Source organism: Mus caroli, unplaced genomic scaffold (genome assembly GCF_978045245.1).
Source record: "Mus caroli unplaced genomic scaffold, Mus_caroli_1 scaffold_13, whole genome shotgun sequence".
In the NCBI taxonomy this organism is placed as follows: Eukaryota; Metazoa; Chordata; class Mammalia; order Rodentia; family Muridae; genus Mus; species Mus caroli.
Window position 1 is genome coordinate 17,675,685 of NW_028227268.1, and position 22,651 is coordinate 17,698,335.

Here is a 22,651-nt window from a genome sequence, read left to right on the forward strand (position 1 = left end):
TAGCACCTACACCAGGTTGCTCACAACTGTCTGGAACTTCAACTCCATGGGATCTGGCCTCCTCAGATCTACAAACTCATAGGCACACCCTTAGTTATATACATCGATAAAAATAATTCTTTAAAAAGTATGAGATTTTTGCTTTTTCAACATAGTAGTTGTGACCTTGGGCAAATTACTTATCTTGGAACATCAGGTTTTCCTCATTCATAAAATAAGGACAGTAGGACTTACTAAACAATGTTTCTTTGAAGATTAAATAAAAATATAGGTAAAATAGGGGCTGGTGAGATGGCTCAGTGGGTAAGAGCACCTGACTGCTCTTCCAAAGGTCCAGAGTTCAAATCCCAGCAACCACATGGTGGCTAACAACCATCTGTAACGAGATCTGGCGCCCTCTTCTGGAGTGTCTGAAGACAGCTACAGTGTACTTACATATAATAAATAAATCTTTAAAAAAAAAAAAAGAATAGATATTTCTAAAAAAAATATATATATAGGTAAAATAGACATTGGTTGGCATAGTAAAAGGACATTTAATGCTAGTAATTAGAAGTTTAACATGTGTGTGTGTGTGTTGGAGAAGCACTGCTACATGTGTACCAAGGTGTATAGGTGTGAAAGTCAGATGACTTCTTGTGAAGGTTGGGCCTCCACCATTTGGACTCCAGGGATAAAACTGAAGAAGTCAGGCTTGCTGTTAGTTTGCCTTCTGAGCCTTCTGTCCCACTTCATGAACAGCACTCTTAGTAACCTGTCTTCCAGTTAATATACCCATAGTGATTATGAAATATTCTCAGTTCAGAGGCTCAAGTTGTTTTAGGAACCTGTTTAGGTAGTCAGATCCACTTTTTTTTTTTTTTTTAAAGATGCACTATTTATTTATTTATTTTACGTAAGTACACTGTAGCTGTCTTCAGACACTCCAGAAGAGGGCGTCAAATCTTGTTATGGATGGTTGTGAGCCACCATATGGTTGCTGGGATTTGAACTCAGGACCTTTGGAAGGGTGGTCAGTGTTCTTAACCTCTGAGCCATCTCTCTAGCCGCTGCCCCCCCCCCCCATCCACTTTTAAAAAATACTTTGTTGCCCTTCTCTAGCACATTTCAAATTATATAATGGACTTATTTTTATGTTTAAAGTATCATGAGGTGGGGACGCTTTTAATTCCAGCACTCAGAAGGCAGGATCTCTGAGTTCAAGGCCAGCCTGGTCTACAGATCCAGTTCCAGGACTGTCAGGGCTACATAGAGAAACCCTGTCTTGAAAGACTATCCTGTGCTGTAGCTTCCAGTTACTTGATCACAGATTACTTTGCAGTTCCTCTCTTCCTGAAGCTGTAATACACAATCTGATTTATTCCAGCTGCTCTTTGGATCATCTCCCAAGTTCTCTTTCTGTCAGTTGATTAGATCTTTTAACAAAACTGGTGTGTATTTGAGGGCCTGTTTTGGGGGAACTCTTAACCATATCCATGATGGTACTTAATGATTATCATATCTAGATAAAGTTGGTAAGCATGTAAAAGAGGGAAACTTATCAAGGAATTTTGCTTTTCTTAGAGTTAATAAATTGGCAGTTGGGGAACATTTGGATAACTTGAGTTGAATGTAACTGACTTGAGGTCCGTCGTATAGTTTAAGCAGAAAGGATAAGAATCGAGTAGCTGGAGAAAATTTTGTGGAGCTGCTGGAGATGTAGAAGTTTGGGACTAAAAGGAGTTTCTAGGTGAATGATGTCTTGGTATATAGACTTGCCTGATAGTACTTCAAGTTTAATCTTGAAGAATTTGAACTTGTGGGAAAAACAATGTAGCAACTTGGAGAGTATGGAAATGAGGCAATTAAGGAACTACAGTAGCAGCCAGGAAGCTGTTAGGATTATCTAGGTCTGAGCTGGGGAGGGCTTGGGCTGCACTGGTGGGGTTAGTAATAAAGAGGATATCCCAAACCTGAGCCTGAGAAAGAAATGAAAGAATTTGATCAGGAAGGTAAAGTTAGGCTGGATAAGAGAGATTTCTTTATTATATGTTGTCCTTATAAATATTGCATATTTTTTATATACCCTGTATTTGACTTTTAGGTAAACTCAGCCCCTTCATATTTCTGGTTTAAGATCTGAAAAAATATTTTGCTTTGATGACAGTCTTAGAGAGGTTTTCATTGCATTGTTGTTGTTGTCATGTATTCATTAGTCCTTGATCTTTCTATTGTTTTTTCTCCTTCCTTTTTAATCTGTCTGTTCAGCTAGTCTCTGTAGAGCTGGGGTCACATTTCAGAGTCTAAATGGTACACAGTTATCTCAAGCCTGAGTACATGCTGGCCATTCATGACCACACATCAAACTACTTCCCCACCTTTTAAACTTGCCTTTTCTATTACTAGGGTATATATTTAAGAACATTCTTCTTTTGTATTAACTATATTAGTATGTCCTGTGGTTTCCTAGAACCATTTTCTTCATGCCATTTTCTCTAACTAGAAAAGAGCATCACCATTATCTTGTCCATGTCTCTCATACTGAAATTTTAACTAATGTTTTTATAGCTCAATTGATACTTGCCAACTTTTTGTATATGCTTTTTTAACCTTCTTGCACTTAAAATGTGTCCTTGTTTCCCGCCTCCCCTCTCAAAATGAGGTAATGGTGAAATGGCCTTATTAGTAGAAACCCTATTAGGGGCAGTAGGAGTTTTTTTCTTATTTGACTTTTGCTTTTGTTTTCAGTATAAGTATGGTTGATTGTAATACTTGGCTTATTGGCTAACCAGATTACCTTAGCTCTTCAACTTGGGTCTCTGTAGTCTTTTTTTTTTTCTTTTTCTTCTTCTTTTTCTTCTTCAGGGTACATGTTTACAGGTAAGTCTTGTGCACCTGAGTTGCTAACTAGGGAATTACAAAGAATAAAAGTGAGGTGTTTGTTCATATATAGGTTCTGACTTAACAGTGCTCAGAAGAGCAGTGTGGAGAGATTCTTATTTCAAGACGTCTTAAGGAGTTGTGGTAGTATGTGGTTTTGCTTTGCTGTCATTGGGGGTGTGCTTGACTTGCCTGATTTTTTTTTTTCCCCTTTTCAGAGAAGGCACTACTGGTATCTATATACCTATCTATAATTGGTGATGCCCTTAGATACTCTGCAACATACAGAATTGCCCTTCACTCCCCATCGTGATAAAAATTTCCCAACCAAGATGTTAGCGGTGCTGTCGTTGAGAAATTGTCCTCTGGGTATATGTTTTTGTTTTCCAAGTGCCACTTATATTAAGGAGTTTACCCCTTGAAACTGTCACAATTAAGAATAATAGAATAAGCCGGGCAGTGGTGGCACACGCCTTTAATCCCAGCACTTGGGAGGCAGAGGCAGGTGGGTTTCTGAATTCGAGGCCATCCTCGTCTACAAAGTGAGTTCCAGGACAGCCAGGGCTATACAGAGAAACCCTGTCTCGGAAAAAAAACAAAAAAAAAAAAGAATAATAGAATAACATCAAAGAAGTCATGCAGTTGCACTATGTAGTCTTACATTCATCAGAATGATGGTGTATGTGGAATCAGTAGTCTTTTGTTTTGGTTTACTTTATTAAGACAGGATTTCTCTGTATGGACCTCACTATCCTAGAACTCTTTGTAGACCAGGCTGGCCTGGAACTCAGAGATCCACCTGCCTCTGCTTCCTGAGTGCTGGGATACAGGTGTGTGCCTACATCTCCTGTATTATTAGGAGTTTTCTTTTTTTCTTAAGATTTATTTGTTTTTCATTTATATGAGTACACTGCAGCTGTCTTCAGACACAAACTAGAAGAGTGCATCAGATCTTATTACAGATGGGTGTGAGCCACCATGTGGTTGCTGCAAATTGAGCTCAGGACCTCTGGAAGAGCAGTCAGTGCTCTGAACCTCTGAGCCATCTCTCCAGCCCTATTAGGAGTTTTAATAGAAAAAGTTATTTAATATGATGAAGGGCTGTGTGAATCTCCATCAGGGAAGCTTTCTAAATTTTTTTCTATTGTAACTTTGTGTGTGTGTGTGTGTGTATACACCATTATACCACAATATACATGTAGAGGCCAGAGGATAATCCACAGGAGTCTGTTCTTTCCTTTGATCATGTGGATTCTGTGATCATTTCAGGTAGTCAGGATTGGAGCTCACTCCTTAACTGGCTGAACCATTTTCTTTTCTGTCTCTAAAATACTGCTTTGGAATTGAGAAACTATCACCCAGATCACTTTTTCTGTAGCTAAAAGGCCTTGATTTGGTGATTCTTTCATTTCTACGAGCTTGTTTCATAAGATGAACCTATGACAACATGTACTGCATAGTTGTTTGGTTTGGTTTGTTTGTTTTTTTTTTTTTTTTTTTTTTTTTTTTTCTGAAATAGGGATTCATTGCAGAGCTTTGGCTGGCCTGGAATAGAGAGATCTTCCTGCCTCTGCTTACCAAGTGGTAGGATCACAGGCATGTATCACAGTGCCCAGCTGAGCCATCTGTTCTTGACAGATTGTATTCTAGATTAGATAAAGATGAACACACATCAGACTAGAATTCTTTATTCTGTGTATATATAATTTGAGTATTATTTAGCTCAAATTACCCTAAATGTATTGCCCTGGTTGTTATGAATATTATGAAGTTAATTATAGCTTTTAAAGCCTAGACTTCTTTAAAGAAAGGTGATTTATCATAAGCTTAAAATTGACTTAAATTTTTAAAAAATTAATTTATGTATGAATATTTTGTGTACATACAAGTCTGTGCCCCACAGGAATGACTGCTATGTGCAGAAGTCAGGACATTCTGCTCATTGTTGAATTTAAGAAAGTGTATTATGGTTGCTGGGCATAGTGGCCTTTAAAGGCCTTAATCCCAGTACTTGGAGTTCAAGGCCAAGCAGAGCTACATAGGGAGATTCTGTCTTGATGTTTAAAAAGTGAAGAAAGAGTAGTATAATGTTTTGCTCTACTTTGTATTTTGGGCTCTTTTCCTCTTTTGTTTCTCTCCCTTTTACTGACAGCTAATTCTTTTTTATGGTGTAGACATTACAAACTCTTACTACCTACCTTATTAAACAAAAGGAGCTCCTATATTGTATAACAGTTTTTTGTTTAATAAAACATTTTCTATCAGTAAGTATAGATATGTAGTGTTATTCTGTGTTGCATATGTTGTTATGAATAGTTCATAATTTAAATTCTTGGTTGTTTGGTTTGTTTTACTTTTAAAATTTAACCTAATTTTGGTGTCTGGAGAGTTAACTCCATGGATAAGAATACTTGTTATTCTTGCAGAAGACCTGGGTTAGGTTTCTCAGCCACCTTCATGGTGCTTCACAGCTATCTATAACTCCAGTGCCAGGGAATCTGATATCCTTCCTGTTCTGACTTCTGAGAACAACAGACATGCCTATGGTACACATACATGCATTAAAACCCACACACTCATAAAAAAGTTTTTAAAAATTAGTTTTAGTTTTTGAGGAAAGTTCTTATGTAGCCCAAACTGGGCTTAGACTTTGTATGTAATGAAGGTTGGCCTTGAACTCCTGATCCTCCTAGTTTATTGATAAGTTCTGGGATTACTGATCTGTGCCACCACATCTTGCTTGTTTTCCTATTACGAGCCGCATTGTGAAGTAGTTGTGTCTTTCTTTCTTTCTTTCTTTCTTTCTTTCTTTCTTTCTTTCTTTCTTTCTTTCTTAAATATAGATAAAACTAAAAACAGTAAGAAGCAAGAGTGTTGAATTGGAGTGTTGTTGTATGGCAGTTGTGACTAATGAAGCCACTCTTCTTCCTGTGTGTTCTAAGGAGTCCTTAGAGCAACTGATAACATCCATAATCTTTACTATTTCATCAAGAATGTCTTTTAAAAATCAACTAATAATGAACTTTGTGATTCATGCTATAGTGTATGTGTACAAATCAGGACAACTTGAAAGACTTGGTCAAACCCAGGTAGGTAGTCAGGTGATGGCAGACATCTTTACTTGCTGGGTCATCTAACAGGCCCAAGCTGCAAGTGAGGAATTCTGTGATTAATATTGTTTGGTGCTATTGTCTTGGTTCTAAGATACCAGCAATTTTCCTTATCTTTGTTTTTGTACCCTCATTGCAAATGTTAACATAGGTAAAGGCCAGGACCAGTAGAGATTGCTTGGTGGGCTTAAGGTACTTACTTACTGGCCTTGAGTTCTATTGCTCTGTCCTACATTGGTACAATGAGAGAACCAAATCCTGCACATTGCCCCCTGACTTCCTGCACACGCACGCACACACACACGCACACACCCATCTAAAAATAACACAATTTTTTAAAAATGCAAATGATGTTTTTTAGTATTACTATGAGAACATTGACCTTCAAAATGGTCATTGAAGGCTGGTGAGATGGCTCAGTAGGTATAAGTGCTTGTAAGCCAAAAGACCTGAATTCCATCTCCTGAATGTACTGTGGAAGGGAAGAACCAGTTTTTAAAAGTTATTCTCTGATCATCACACACATAAGATGTACCACCACAACCAACACCCCTACCAACAACCAAATAATTTGGGGAGGGCATTTTTTGAGATCTCCAGGGGTACAAGAGATTGTGCTTTTAGGGATAGTTGGTGTAGTTCTTTATATAGGTTTCCCTTTGTTTCCAGACCCAAATAGATGAATCAGGAATGAAGAAGAAGCAGTTAATTGAGGTATGTCATTAATGGGTTAGGGTTTAAGAAAATGAAGCAGGAGGAGAAAGGAAAAAAGTACCTGGAAGAAGAAAGTCAATTCTGAGGTTTCAAGGACTAGAGGATTAGAAAGTTAATGCAGCTCAGAAAAAAAAAAAGCCTTTTTCTGAGAGTTAGTGGTCCCCATCTCATGCTAGTAGTTGTTGCTAAGGAAGTGAATTGAGGAGAAGGCAAAAGGAAGAGATGTTCAGCTATACCAGCATTTTAGGAGGATTGCAAAGAAGAAGAGAATAGAATAGTTCCAAGGATATCAGGAAAGAAAATTTCATAGAAGTCCACACTACCTATTGCTTAGAAAAGAGTCAGAATAGGACTGTTGGGTTGAATAACTGGTTAGCTTTCCTAGAGTGATGGGGTAGAATCTAAATTCTAGAGAGTGGAGTATAAAGGCAACTGTAACTTATTGTTTTGAAGTGCTTTGGGATGGGGGAAGTGAGAGAGTTATGTTGGACTCTTAAAGGCACAGATTTACTCTGAAAATAAAGAGCTCAGTAGAAAAGATACATGCTGAATGAAAGAAAACTGATACTACAGCATGATAGTTAGCCTAGTAATACAATATAAATTTGTGAGGAAGAAACAGATGAAAACTAGATTCCCGGGCAGAAAAATAACCTTAGGGCCATATTCAGTTAATAATATAGCATTTATTGAGTTGTGTCCCCCAGGCCTCCCTCCCCAACCAGGGTTTCTCTGTGTAGCCCTGGCTGTCCTGAAATTCTCTCTGTAGACCAGGCTGGCCTCGAACTCACAAGAGATCACTCTCCCTCTGCCTCTCAAGTGCTGGGATTAAAGATGTGCGCCACCACTGCCGGGCAAAGAGGTTTTCTTTTAAATAAAGTAATTACAGCCATTTGTGATTATTTCAAAATGAGACTCCTGTTTTGGCACTGTTCAATCTGTAGTTAACAAGTGACATGAAGGATAAAATTATTTTTTGTAAAAGGATTGTGTTCCTCTCCTCCTAGGTAAAAGATATCTCCAGGCTCCAGAATGGCTCCACAGTTATTCTCCCTTTTTTGGAGGCAGAGTTTGGACAATAGTCTCATGTGATGCTTCTGTTGAAAATGTGTGTTGTTTTTAAATGTGCTTGTGTTTCTGACTTCCTTTTTTTCTCTTTCAGTGTGTTCTCAGGGGAGGCAGCAAGGGGCCGTGGAGCTGGCCTCAGCACTGGGAGAGGCTGGACTTCCTGTCTCTCTGTGCTGAATGGCTGCGATGGCGCCCGCTCTCACTGACGCAGCAGCTGAAGCACACCACATCCGGTTCAAACTGGCTCCCCCATCCTCCACCTTGTCCCCTGGCAGTGCCGAAAATAACGGCAACGCCAATATTCTTATTTCTGCCAACGGAACCAAAAGAAAAGCCATTGCTGCGGAGGATCCCAGTCTAGACTTCCGCAATAATCCCACTAAGGAAGACTTGGGAAAGCTGCAGCCATTGGTGGCGTCTTATCTCTGCTCTGATGTAACATCTGTTCCCTCAAAAGAGTCTTTGAAATTGCAAGGCGTTTTCAGCAAGCAGACCGTCCTTAAGTCTCATCCTCTTTTATCTCAGTCCTATGAACTCCGAGCTGAGCTGTTGGGGAGACAGCCAGTTTTGGAGTTTTCCTTAGAAAATCTTAGAACCATGAATACAAGTGGTCAGACAGCTCTGCCACAAGCGCCTGTAAATGGATTGGCTAAGAAATTGACTAAAAGTTCAACACATTCGGATCATGACAATTCCAGTTCCCTCAATGGGGGAAAACGGTCTCTTACTTCATCATCTCTACAAGGTGGTGAGGGGGGCGGATCTGACTCTGGGAACTTGAAGGGGGGTATGACCAATTGCACTCTTCCACATAGAAGCCTTGATATACAACACACAACTCTATATAGCAATAATAGCACTGCAAACAAATCTTCTGTTAATTCCATGGACCAGCCGGCACTTCAAGGAAGCAGCAGATTATCACCTAGTACAGACTCCAGCTCTAACTTGACAAATGTGAAGTTAGAAGTCAGAAAGTCTCCTCTGTCTTCCATTCTTTTCAGTGCTTTAGACTCTGATACAAGGATAACAGCTTTACTGAGGCGGCAGGCTGATATTGAGATCCGTGCCCGAAGGTTACAGAAGCGATTACAGGTTGTACAAGCCAAGCAGGTGGAGAGACATTTACAGCACCAACTGGGTGGATTTTTGGAGACGACATTGAGTAAACTGCCAAACTTGGAATCCTTAAGGTCCCGGAGCCAGTTGATGTTGACCCGAAAGGCTGAAGCTGCCTTGAGAAAAGCTGCCAGTGAGTCTGCCACTTCAGAGGGACTTAGCAACTTTTTGAAAAGTGATTCAATTTCAGAAGAATTGGAGAGATTTACAGCTAGTGGCATAGCCAACCTGAGGTGCAGTGAGCAAGCGTTTGATTCGGATGTCACAGACAGTAGTTCCGGAGGGGAGTCTGACATTGAAGAGGAAGAACTGACTCGAGCTGATCCTGAGCAATGCCATGTGCCCCTGTGAGTAGAATGTATGACGATGCAGTCATTCCTGAAAAGTGTGGGACAAGATTTAAATAAAGCCCCATTTTGTAAAGAATATGATTCTTGTATATTGACAACTAGGCTGCACTAATCTTTTCCTAGTTTTAGGTAAGTAAAAGCATATACCCCTGAAGGGGAGAAATTGAAGGCATTTCTGCTATGATACTGTGTTGCTATGTGCTAAAAGTTTTCCTTTTTGGCTTAGTGAAAAGAAACTAGAAAAAAACAACTGAATACATTGCTTTTGAAACTCCAGGACATTTTAAGCTGTAATGTGTAACTTGACATTTTGATATTTCTGAGATATAGGGATATTTTGATGTTTCTGGGATATAGGGACAAGTGTTGATTTAGTTAAATTGATTGAAATTTGTAGTGCTCTCTGCAAAACTTTCAGCATACCTGTTTGTCTTTTTAATATGAAATTTCCTTTCTGTTGAAGAACAACTGTATCAGCATAGAGAAGGCATCCATGACCATGAAGAGTTTAACAGTTTTTCCCTCTCAACAAACAGGCAGTCATTTCTAGTGTGTAACAGCTTGTTGTCTTGTAATTTAATTTTAATTCTGACACTTCTATAGGTAATAGTGCCAGGTCCCACATTAGGAAGGCTGTGGTTGTCAAGATTGCCCTCCAGTACTACTTCAGATGCCAGTTGTAAACCCCAGATCGTTTTATATGTGCTTTTCATTACTTGACTGTAAATTAATATTCCCATAGCTTGTTTTCGTATTTGGTTTGCCTGAGCAGGTCAGTAGAGTACTCAGAAACACTGCCTTAATGTTTACCAGTTTTTGTTATAAATGATATTTCAAAGGAAAAGGTGAATACATGTATGTGGGTGAGATGTGAGGAAGGGACACTGCTTTCAAGGAACTTTAGTGTGTCCAGCCATCCAGAAATCTTCTAAAGTCTGTCCTTTTTTATTTTTACTGGGAACTTTGGTTATATAGGTATGAAATCATTATTTCAGTTGTCATTAGTGATTTTTCCTATCTCTGTTTTGAGTGTGAGACTGAAAATTTCAATGGTTTAAACCCACCTTAGTCTTTTTGGTGACTAACACTCATCTTGAAATTACCTCTGAAGCCACCAGTTCAACTACCTACCACCCAAAAAGAAGTTTAGTGCTGGAAGACATGCAAGACCAATATGTATTTCATAGTATCATATATTCTAAGAACTGATTAGAAGTGCTTCAGAATATTTTAAACATTGCCTTTTTATGTAATGTACTTTTTACTTCTTGATGCTTTCCTTTAAACTGTGTGTGTATACACATGTATACACATGTATGTATGTATATATATTTAAAAGTTAGATTCATCAGTTTTTTTTGTTTTGTTTTGTTTTAGAAGTTTTTTTCCCTTTTTCAGATTTTATTATTAAAAGTGTATGTGTGTGCTTAGTGCTTGTGGAGGTCAGAAACAGTATGGGGTCTCCTGGAATTGGTGTTAGCAGACAAGTTATAAGCTGTTTGTGTGCTGGGAAACAAATCTTGGCTCTTGTTCTTTCTTTATGAAACCAGTCTTAATATGGGGTTTTAGTCCTGCCTGTAACTCAGAATTATCCTGTCTTCTGAGGATTCAAGTGTGTACCGCCATGCCAGCTTTTTCTTTTCTTTTTAACTTTTTGAAATTCAGCAAATTACATATTTTGGATAAGGTTTTTACTACTTTTTAAATCTGTTAGTTTTGTAAAATAATACATAATCTCAAGATGACTACCTGCTCTTACTCTTTTTTTTTCTTTCCTTTTTTGGAGGAGGGGGTGGAGGGTTATGGGTTTTCCCTATGTAGCCCTGGCAGTCCTGGAACTCTGTAGACCAAGCTGACCTCAAACTCATATCTGCCTCCCAAGTGCTGGGACTAAAGACGTGTGCCTCCACCACCCAGCTGAGCTTGCTTTAGTTTTGGGCTTAGTTTATGCTAACTTGTATTTTATTTGCTCCTGAAGCTGTTTTGAATCAGCTACCCCAAAATAAACTTGATGTTGTGCACCTCAGTGATAGTAAAGCATTTTTGAATTTTGGATGTTCTTGATTATAAAGAAACTTCTTCTATAATAAGATGGATTTCTAAAGTTTTACTGATTCTGCTTTTCTTGTTTGTTTTTAGGGTACTCTGAAAATCTGTATATTAATAGTTTCTTCCTTAAATTAAAGATGCAGAGATGCTGCTGCCAAAAGTGGCAGTCAGATATTTTGTTACTTTTCCATTCTTTCATTTCCACAACAATAGGGAAGGAAAAAAATTTCAGCCAGGTGTAGTAACTTATCATCTCTGATAAATGGAGGTGCAAATGATGAATATGAGCAAAAGACATTGTGCCAAGTCTCAAAGAACTGAACAACAACACACATGCTGGCTGTAGGACTAAGTATGACTACTTAAAAAAACAGTCCGTTGAAGTTATTGTTTCTTGGTATTTGGGTTGCTCAACATCTTGAATTTAATATCTCTTCCTTTTCTATGATTTGTGTGTGCAAAGATACTCTCCAGCTTTTTCCTCTTTTTATTTCTGAATAGGTAGCAGGTGTGATGCTGTGAGATTTTGAAGGAAGTTAGGTGAAGGGAATGGGGGCTGGAGGGCTAAGGTTGACTGACTACTGCAGATGGAGCTGCTACCTGTTTCTGCAACTTTTGACTGATTTTCATTCTCTAAAAGTAGAAAGTACTTATACTGAGCTAGGGCTGTCATACACTTTTTCTGAATGCAAATGTGTGGAACTCTACAGGTGAATAAATTAAGCCTTACTTGAAGGAATTCTTGTGAGAGGAGAATAAAATACCATGAGACAACGTGAAACTTAGTGTCCAATACATAACAATGTAAGGTAAACGCTGTGTGATAGAAATGAAATAGGAAGAGATTTTAGCAGAAAGATGGAATTGGAAAAAAAAATGGATATTAGAACCATGAATGGTGGTTTAGATTTTGATAGGCAGATTTTTGGAGAAAGTTGGAAATGTGGTCTAAAGAGGTTGATCAATACAAGCAGATGGAACAACATACATTGGAAAGACAGTTCAAAAGTTACAGGACTAGTGGCTAGGGAACATTTTGGAGACCAGTCAGAATAGGTAGAGGTGATATATATACTATAAGAGGAAAGGAGGTAAATTCTAGGTGTCAGCCACGCCCCCTACCCCAGCTTCCAGCATCTTTTTTAAATAGTATTTTATGTTTTCTCATTTAGTCTTCCATGTGCTTAGAGCTGATATTTTTTACAAGCATGTGCTTGCTGCTTATGAAAATATATTCCTATAACGGGCATGGGGAACACAGGCCAGTAACTCCAGCATTTGGGAACCATGATCTTTTCCAGCTAGGTGTGATAGCACAGGCCTTTAATCCTGGTATTTGGAAATCAGAGGCAGGTGGATCTCTGAATTCAAGGCCAGTTTACTCTAAATAGAGAATCCTGGACAGCCTGGACTATGTGGAATAGTATTTTTTAACTTTGCTGATGCCATAGCCCTTTAATACAGTTTCTCATATTGTGGTAACCCCCAACCATAACATTATTTTTGTTGCTACTTCATAACTGTAAATGTACTACTTTTATAAGTTTTAGTGAAAATATCTGTGTTTTCCAATGGTCTTGGGGGTCTCCTGTGAAAGGGTCATCCCACCCTCAAAGAAAGGGGCTGCATCCCACAGCTTGAGAAACCACTGACAGAGACCCTGTCTCAAAAAGGAAAGTTTCTTCTTACATATCTAGTTAGTTACACGAATTTGAAAGGTATGAAGGTACATTGAAGAATATCCTGGCTGGTTTTCGTCTACTTTATCATTTCAGTGCCAGTTATGTTTATGATTAACATCTGATGTTTCATTTTTGTAGAATTTCTCCTTAGCATTTGTGAAATTATTCCTAAAGAGAGTAGCACAGTGGAAGAAATTCTTGACCGCTGTTAAGAATGTTAATCTTACTGGGCAGTGGTGGCGCACGCCTTTAATCCCAGCACTTGGGAGGCAGAGGCAGGCGGATTTCTGAGGCCAGCCTGGTCTACAGAGTGAGTTCCAGGACAGCCAGGGCTACACAGAGAAAACCGGTCTAGAGAAGAGGGAAAAAAAAAAAAAAAAAAAAGAATGTTAATCTTTCTAAGCTTGAGTGAGTAAACATTTACAGATTACAGCTTTTTTTTATTATTATTACTGCTACCTTGTTTTGTAATTATTGGACCAAACCTACCTGTCTGGGAATGGCTGTCTTCATTGTTAGACAGAAATTGTCCTTGGATGTATATGCTGAGGGTCAGGTTTACTTAACTCTCAGCACTTAAATCTGAAGTAGGGAGTCAGCCTGAGCCTAGGGGAGTTAGTGGCAGAGCTGGAGTTAAGCGTCTTGTTTTTCTCATGAGACAGCAAGCCTAGTGCTCAGTATGTGTGTTTATAGTAACTGTTTTGTGTGGGTGCGAGTTCACCTGCAGAAATAAAATTTCTGAGTAAAATTATGCTTTTTTGAGTGGACAAGGATAGTGGGGCACAGTAAGAATAAAGAAAGATTATTACCAGATGAAAACACTAGTGAAGTTGCTTGTTAGAGTGATAAGATTTGGGGGAAAAATCTCTGATGAAAACAATCATTTTTCTTTCCCTTCTCCAAAAAAAAAAAAGGCAAAATAATAAAAGTTTTCTTTTGGTCTTATATTTACCTATTAATAAGTACATATACTAATACTTTAAAATTGTATGTGTGTGGGTGTGAATACAATGCTTGCAGAGAAAAGAACAAAGTATTGGATCCCCCGATCTGGAGCTGCAGGCAGTTATGAGCAGCCTGATGTGGTGCTGGAGACTGAACTTGCAACAGCAGTGACCACTGTTGTCACTGCTGAGCTCTCTCTCCAGCTCCCCTCACCTTTTGTTGTTTTTATTTTTGCAGCAGGGTTTCTCCACGTAGTTATGGCTGTTCTAGAATTCTTTATATAGACCAAGCTAGCCTCAAAACTCAGTTTCTGTCTCTGCTGGTATCAGAGGTGTTGAGTTACCAACTCCAGATCCACCCTCATTTTAAACAATAAAGTCCCCCCCCCCCAGAAATAGTTATTTTTTAAAAGTCTGATAGATACCTAAGGCTCTTAGCTTGATTCCCTAGACTAAAAAAAAAAATAAAAATTGAAGGTAAAACTGAGACATTGTAAAATTGATACATGTAGAACAAATAAGGTATATAAAGCCATCTGATCTAGCTTTACCAACACATACTCACATATTGTTTTTAAACACATGACGTTAGCATAGCTGACGTCTTCATTGACTCATTTGCCTTTTACAAATTTTTATCCTGAGGGTGAAAAAAAGCTTGGTGTTCTTACCCAGTCCAGGGTTTATATAGCTGTCCATTGAATGAAAATGTTTTTTTTCTTTTTAAACTGACAAATCTCCCAGGAGATTCTTTCCTTCCCAAGAAGTGTTCTTTCAGCACATTCTGTACACAGTGGACTTTGCAAGATCCTTTTTCAGAAAGCTGGGAGGACAGGCCTATATAAGATAAAAACAGGATAAAATGATTGATCTGTTGCTGCCTGTGTGTATATGAAATGCATATGCAAATACATTCATGCATTCAAGGAAGTCATTTTGCTTGGAAGGGTAAGTAAAAAGGCTAATTTTGTATTTGTAGACAATTTGTTTAATATAATAAGTTTTATGAAATGATAATGTGTCAGAAAGTGAGTTCTGCATTCTAGAGTTGAGAGACACAAATGTGACTTAAGAAAATTTTAAGGTAAATGTGCAGTCCTAGTGATAAAGTGTGTGTGTGTGTGTGTGTGTTTGCATTTTGTTTTGATTTTGAGACAGTGTCTCTGTAACTGTCCCGGAATGGGAGTTAAGGGTGTGTGCCACCTCAGCTGGCCCTATAGTTTTTATGAACTTTTTTACTTATATGAATGTGTTTCCCCTGGACATATATCTACCACACATGTGCTGTGGAGGTCAGAAGAGTGTGGATTGTGTTACTGATGGCTGTGAGCTGCCATGTAGGTGCTGGGAATTGAACTGGGGTTCTCTGGAAGAGCTGTACATACTCCTAAACACTGAGCTTTCTCCCTGGTCCTTCTGTAGTTTTATATTAAGTATGAGGCTTACTTCCATAAATGTCTAAAGCAGTGTTAGATTATATAATTTTCTGTGGTTTGCTCTAAGTACACAGTGCTAGATGATTAGTGGATCAGATATCTCTTATTTGTTTTTTTGAGATGGTATAAGCTTTGGTTGGTTTGAAATTTACTGTGTAGATCAGGCTGCCTCAAACTCCCATAGATCTACATAGGCATACCTCTGCTTTCAATTGCTTGGGTTAAATTGGTGTGCCACCCCCATACCCAGCTCTGTTTTTTCTGTCTTAAAAAATATTTTTAGACAGTGTCTTAGATATAGCCCAGGCTAGCCTTCAAGTGATTATGTAACTAAGGATGATCTTGAACTCCTGATCATCTGCCTCAACTTCCAAGTCCTATGATTACACCACCACATCTGCAAATATCTCCCATGAAAATGACTGGATTTATGAAAGGGTAAGGCATGGGATTGCTTTCACATTACCTTGCAGGATGGCTTTTAAACTGTTACATAAGCTCAAGTTCAGTCACTTCAATAGATAAGTCCTTCAGCATGGTTCTGAGGAGTTATCTTAATGTCCCTTAGGTCGTTCCAGAAGAGTAGTTCAGAATTTTCTAAGCAAAAGACTAAATAATTTTAATAACTTTCAAAGAACTCTAAATACTTAGAGACTAGCTTTTCAGCAGCGGTTAATCCATAGTAACTTTGCTTTCAAAGGGCGAGGAAACACTTTGAGAAGTAAGGAATGATGAAAACATGCAAGAATTGAAAGTTTGGTTCTTGTCTTTTGGGCTTTTATTAATTTTTATCACCTCCAGCATAGTAGGAAAGGAAGCATTGGATAGACATCGTGTACTGGGTACATGTTAAGGGCATTATATGTGGTGTGCTGTTGTTTTGTTTTTTGAGATGCCTATCTATATGTAGCCCTGGCTCTCTTTAAAGAAAGATTTATTTCATGTATATGAAGACACTGTAGCTATTTTCGGGTACACCAGAAGAGGGCATCGGACCCCATTACAGATGGTGGTGAGCCATTGTGGTTGCTGGGAATTGAACTCAGGACCTCTGGAGGAGCAGTCATTGCTCTTAACTGCTGAGCCAGCTCTCCAGCCCCCAGCCCTGGCTCTCTTAGAACTCTGTAGACAAGGCTAGCCTTGAATCCAATGAATGCTAGGGTTAAAGGTGTGGACTGCTATGCCCTGTAGGAATTTACATAGTATTGGGATCTTAGAGAGGGACAGGAGTGCATTGGTGTTGTACAAAAATCAACAGCTCATATTGGTCTAGAAATGTCAAACTTAATTTTTTTCTATTTATACATGGGTAACAGATGGTATTAAATATGTATGGCTTTACCTAACTGAATTTTATTATAGAAGCTAATAAAGTCTCTAAATTAAAATAGCAAAACGATCTGTTTGCCAAAGATAAAAAGTTCAAGAAAGTAGAAAATGAGATTGGAAGGGTAGGCTGGAGTGACATTATTTTGTTTTGTTTTGTTTTGTTTTTTTGTTTTTTTTTTTTGTTTTTTTTGGTTTTTCGAGACAGGGTTTCTCTGTGTAGCCCTGGCTGTCCTGGCACTCACTTTGTAGACCAGGCTGGCCTCGAACTCAGAAATCCGCCTGCCTCTGCCTCCCGAGTGCTGGGATTAGGTTTTTTTTTTTTTTTGAGACAGGGTTTCTCTGTATAGTCCTGGCAGTCCTGAAACTCACCTGTCTCTGTCTCCTGAGTACTTTAATTAAAGGTATGTGCTGCCACTGCTTAACAATTGAGACTAATTTTTTATTTTTATTTTTTTTTTTTTTTTGGTTTTTCGAGACAGGGTTTCTCTGTATAGCCCTGGCTGTCCTGGAACTCACTTTGTAGACCAGGCTGGCCTCGAACTCAGAAATCCGCCTGCCTCTGCCTCCCAAGTGCTGGGATTAAAGGCGTGCGCCACCACCGCCCGGCCCGAGACTAATTTTTTAAAGCCATAATTTGTTAAAGCAGTGTCATTAGTTTTTAAAGATAATACAAAATAAGAGGGAAAGACTCAGTAGAAATATTTTCTTTGAAAAAAAAATTTTGTTTTTGAATATAATGTGTTATGGGAAATATAAATGATTTTGGATTCTTTCCACAGCCTAAAGAAAACTAAGACATTTACATAGGTCTCTGAAGTAATCCGTTACAAAGCAGTCATTGCCACAAACGAGAACTAATATGCTGTGAGGGCTTTTTCAGAAAGCAGAAACTGGGACATAGGTAGTTTACAGTTCTAGAATGAGAGTTGAGAAAGCAAGAGGTGACATAGAAGAAACAGCCTGTTCACACAATGGCAAGGGGGATGCTGTTGGCTTTCAGGTAGGCCAGTGTAATAGAGTGGAAGAAGAGAGAACCATGGCAGATTAAAACCTACATGAAGGAAGCCCTTGAGTAAATGGATAAGGGGGTGTTTTGCTTTCCTTGTGAGAAAAAGGACGTTTGATCAGAAATTTGGTTGAGGTGATGTGATGGATTTGTGGGTAAAGGCACATGCTGCTAAATTGGATGTCTTGCTTGGTTCAATCCTTGGGACCCACATCATGATACAGGGGAGATAGATGGTTTAAGCCTCTGACTTCCACATATGCACTATGACACATGTTCCCAACATGAAATAAATAATTCAAAAACTTAAAGGTCATGGTTTGTCAAAGAATTTAGAAGGTTGGTATTGGTTTAGTTAACAAAATTAGTCCTGCAGTGTAAATGTAGCCACCCAAAGCTAATTTTTATTTGTTTTGGTAAATGGAGCTATATTGGAACACAGATGTGCAATGTTTTTTCCATTTATTTATTGTTCGGTGTTTTAGACAGATTAGGTATATTATGATTAGGTATATTAGTTACTTTTTTTGTTTTGAAGAAAAACTGACAAGCAATTTAAGGGAAGAGTTTATTTCAGTTTATAGTTTGAGGGAATGGTCTATAATGGATAGGAAGTTCTGGCAGTAGAGGATTGAGGTGGCATTGAGTCACATTGTATCCACCATCAGGAAGCAGAGGAGCAATGGATATTTATACTTATCTCTTTTGCCTTTGTTTTCTTTCTCTTTGTCTTCCCACCTCAGTTAACCTAATCAAGATCATTTTTCCAAGATGTGCCTGAAGGCTTCTCTCCTAGGTGATTTCTATATACTGTCAAGTTGACAACATTAACTTAGGTGGTGGTTATAGATGTGAATGTAGGAGAATATAAAATATTTTAATTCTAATCCATAAAATATGACAATACTTACTTGTCTTAGTGAAACTGGAAAGATGACTAATTGGTTAAGAGCTTTTTGTTGCTCTTGCAAAGGATCTGGGTTAAATTCTCAGTACCCACATGGTGACTCACAACCATCTGTAAGTCTAGTGCCAGGGGATTGGATGCCTTCTAAGATCTCCTTAGGCACCAGGCAAACATGGTACACACACATATATACGTTCAGACAAAGCAACCATGCACATAAAACATTTTTTAAAGGATGTTGATTTATGCCCTTCCTTCAGTGCTTTTTAGATTTCTGTGTGGCTTTTATTTATTTTGAGATAGTTGGGAGGGGGCATCATGGGATATTTTAATAAAATCATAAAATAAATACTGTAAAGTTCATGTGGAAGAGAATTTTCTACTTGGCCTTGTCCAATGGAGAGAAAAGAACCTTGGGTAACATCTTGCTCATTTAATCACTCTATGATTTTAGAATAAGCAATGCCACATTTTAAATTTTATTTATTTATCATTTACTTTATTTTTAGGCAGGATCTCTCCTCAGCCTTGGCTCTCCTGGAACTCACTGTGTAGAAGGAGCTGACAAGAGTCCACTTGCCTATTATGCCTCTCAAGGGCTGGGATTAAAGCACCACTCCTGCCAGTGCCACACCTGTTAATTGAGAAAATATCTTCCCTGTGCAAAATAGGCATGCTATGTGGTTTGACAGCTTACCTTGTTTTCTGTGGTGTTTAAAGCGGATCAAATAGTTTTGAAAACTAGAAGCTTGTTCAAGTATATTATAGAGAAAGTGTCAGAATCCTGTCCTTAATGATGCATTTATCTCAGTGCTTTTCATAATCTAGTCTCACAGTGAGTGCCTTCTGAGAGTTTCTGTGAAGCACAGGTACTGATAGATCTTTAGGTTTATAGAATAGAGAACAAAGGAATAAATGAAAAGGAAAATTTTAGATCAGATGTGAATGATACATCTTTTGCTTATTTGACTTAAGAGCTTGTTTTCTTGACCCATTTTTAGATGGAGGTGGAGAGGTTGTTTTGTTTTGTATTGCATTTTGTATTTTTTTCTTTTTTAAATAGGGATTCTCTGTGGTAGCTACAATGATCTTGAATTCAGAGTTCTGCTCTGACGTCTTTACTGCTGAGATTGCATATGTGTGCTACCTGGCAAGTCTTGTTTGATAGCTGGTTCACAATGGAAAAGGTTTCTAAAGCGAGTTTACGTTGATCCTGTATACTTTATTCTTCTTGATAGAATCTCTCCTGGCTGGCCTAGAACTCTCTGTAGACCAGTCTGGCCTTGATCCTCCCTCCAGAACTCTCCTTACTTTCTTTTTTAAATGAAAAATTATATAAAATTATTGTGTAGATGAAAATGAAAAGCTAAATAGCTGCTCATTAGCTCCTAAGACAAGGGCAGTATTTTAACAAAGCACAAAAGAATTCTTTAGGAAGACAGTTTTACTATTTAGCTCTTTTCAAAGTTCTTTAAAGAAACTGTTGTGTATATATTTGTGTATGCATCTGCATATTATACACATTAGAGGGTAGAAGTAGACAGTGATGTCTTTCTCCATTGTTTCTCTGCCTTACCTAATTTTTCACTGAAGTTGGAGTACAGTGATTGAGTAGAAAGTCTGGCTAACAAGTCCCAGAGAGCCTCCAGTCTCCTCCTCCTTCCTGGTGTTCCAGGCATGAGCTCTGTTGTGCCTAGCTTTTTGCATGTACTGGAGATTCTGAGATTATTAATGCTTCCTTGGAAAGTACTTTCCTGACTGAGCTATCTTCCCAGAGCCCCTTTTCAAATTCTAGACAAAAAAGGATGAGGAATTTACTAGCATTTCCAGGTTCTGCATTAACAGATTGGCTATGTGATAGAAAAGAAAGTTGTGGTGCTGGAGAGCCAACTCCACAGTTAGGAGCATTTTCTGCTTTTAGAGAAGACCTGGGTTCAGGTCCCAATACCTCTTCTGAATTCTCAGCTGCCAGGTATGAATTTGGGCCCTAACCCTCCATCAAGAACTACTGACTAGAGAATGGGGCCTTCAGTTGTATGCCCACTGGTGATCTCATCAACAACTCTTCCAGATCTCCTCCACTCCTAGATGTGAGTGGTCTTTATCTCAATACCTCTATTGGGATTAAACACATTTGTTTAACTTTGTATACATTTACCGATGACGATCCAAAGGGAATTTTCAGGAATTCAGGAAACAAGAAAAACCACCTTTTCACTTTAAAATAATTTTGTACTTCAAGTAAGCCTTGTAAAGAAAACCATTGGTGCTTGAATAGCTCCGTGCATTCTCTAGTCTATAAACATGGAGAAGTGGAATCCTGAAGCACTGTCAATTGTTAGTAATTCTTAATACTGAGGTCAACAAATACCATTTCTTGATGTGCTATCTGATGTTCCTAGATGAGCCATCTCACCATATCCCAACCCTGCTCTTTTCTTAAAGAGTAACGGGTTTTGTGGTCTACCTGGCCAGGTTATTATTTTATGGAACACTTGTACATCAAAAGGTATTGAGTAATAGTTAGTTCAGAAAACAGGTATGTTGCTAATGATCAGAGATGTTGAGTCACTGATAGTAAGAGTATGTTGTTAGTGACCTAGGAGTGGGTATTGCTGGGTCTTTTATTTTCCTTCTGTTTTTTCTTCGTTCCTCTCCCAGAGCCACATATATTACACATATACCATCCCTGAGTTACAAACATTTTGAGCAATTATGCATTCTAACCTTTGCATCTAGATACTAATTTGGACAGTATTATATTTTCTTCCTCTTTTTTTTAAAAAAAAATCAAAAAACAGATAAAGCCTAATTTGAGCATTTTACTCTTAAGTAATCATCAAAGTACCATAATAAGGGAGCTGGAAAGATGACTGGTTAAGAGTGCAAATAACAGTTATTTCAGATTTTAGTCTATACCATGTGCCATCTGACCTCACAGTTATTCTCATAATTGGTCTTCAAAACAGCCTCAAAGCTCAACCAGTGTCACTCTGAAGCTTTATTGTATGTATATGAATGCTTTTCCTGCTTGTATGTCTGCATACCACATGGATACAGTGTTTGAGGAAGTCAGAAGAGATCATAGGAACTCTTGGAACTAGAGATAACACCCAATTGTGAGCTGCCATATGGGTGTTTGGAACTGAATCGAGCATCCATGTTGTAATAACCGAGCCGTCTAGATGAATCTGATGCAAGACTAAGGTTTGAAAACCGTCTTTTTAAGGCAAAAAAAGAGAATACCATTTATATCTTTTGTGTTATTTAAAAGTCTTAAGGGAGCCGGGCATGATAGCGCACACCTTTAATCCCAGCACTTAGGAGGCAGAGGCAGGTGGATTTCTGAGTTCGAGGCCAGCCTGGTCTACAGAGTGAGTTCCAGGACAGCCAGGGCTACACAGAGAAACCCTGTCTTGAAAAAAACAGAATAAAACAAAAAAAAACTTTAAGGGGCGTGGCCCCTGGTGGTGCCCTGGGAATAAACCCATCCATCCCCCTGCAGGGGTGGGGGAACCTCTTAAATTCAGAAGGAAGAGTATTGTAGGCTTCGAGGTTGCTCTAAAGGTTAGGATCATTCTTCATCTCTTATGCAACGAAGGTAATAAGCTGTCATTGTCTAAACAAGTTAGAATAGTATCAATAAAAATTATGGTGTGTGGCTTGCCACTTAAGTTGTCCTTCCTTGTGCTTAATTCATGCTCTCTGCCTCATATTATTTTGAGGTTTGATTGTTTTTACCATCTTTGTGTATTGGTGTTTTGTTCTGCCTGATTATATATGTACCACATACATGTGATGCCCACAGAGACCAGAACGAGCATGGGGTCCTATGAAACTGCTGCTTAGTGCTGGGACTGGATCAGTTCTTCTGGAAGAGCAGCAGATGCGGCACTCATAACCAAACTGAGCCATCAGCAACCCCAACAACACGTTTTCATTCCCACACTGGTTCAGATCCTATTAGAGAAAGAATTTACACAGTGATACTTAAGTGTTTGTGGTGTTTGGGCAGTTGACGTATTTAAAAAGGATTATGTAGGTGGGACTGGGGGTCTAGATGGATATGCACTATACC

At 38.6% G+C, this 22,651-nt stretch overlaps 1 protein-coding gene across 9 annotated transcripts in view; it reads left to right on the top strand.

Moving 5' to 3' along the window:
- Kansl1 (KAT8 regulatory NSL complex subunit 1) overlaps nucleotides 1-22,651 on the top strand; it is a 129,903-nt gene that overhangs the window by 35,118 nt on the left and 72,134 nt on the right. For 7 of the 9 annotated variants that reach the window (XM_085829488.1, XM_085829491.1, XM_085829487.1 and 4 more), the window contains one exon: nucleotides 7,846-9,217. In XM_085829488.1, the coding sequence (XP_085685614.1) occupies nucleotides 7,929-9,217 (1,289 nt within the window). In that variant the 5' untranslated portion in view covers nucleotides 7,846-7,928. Of the gene's footprint in view, nucleotides 1-6,638; nucleotides 6,684-7,845; nucleotides 9,218-22,651 lie in introns of all 9 variants that reach the window. The other 2 variants (XM_021176689.3, XM_021176690.3) reach the window with 1 other exon arrangement.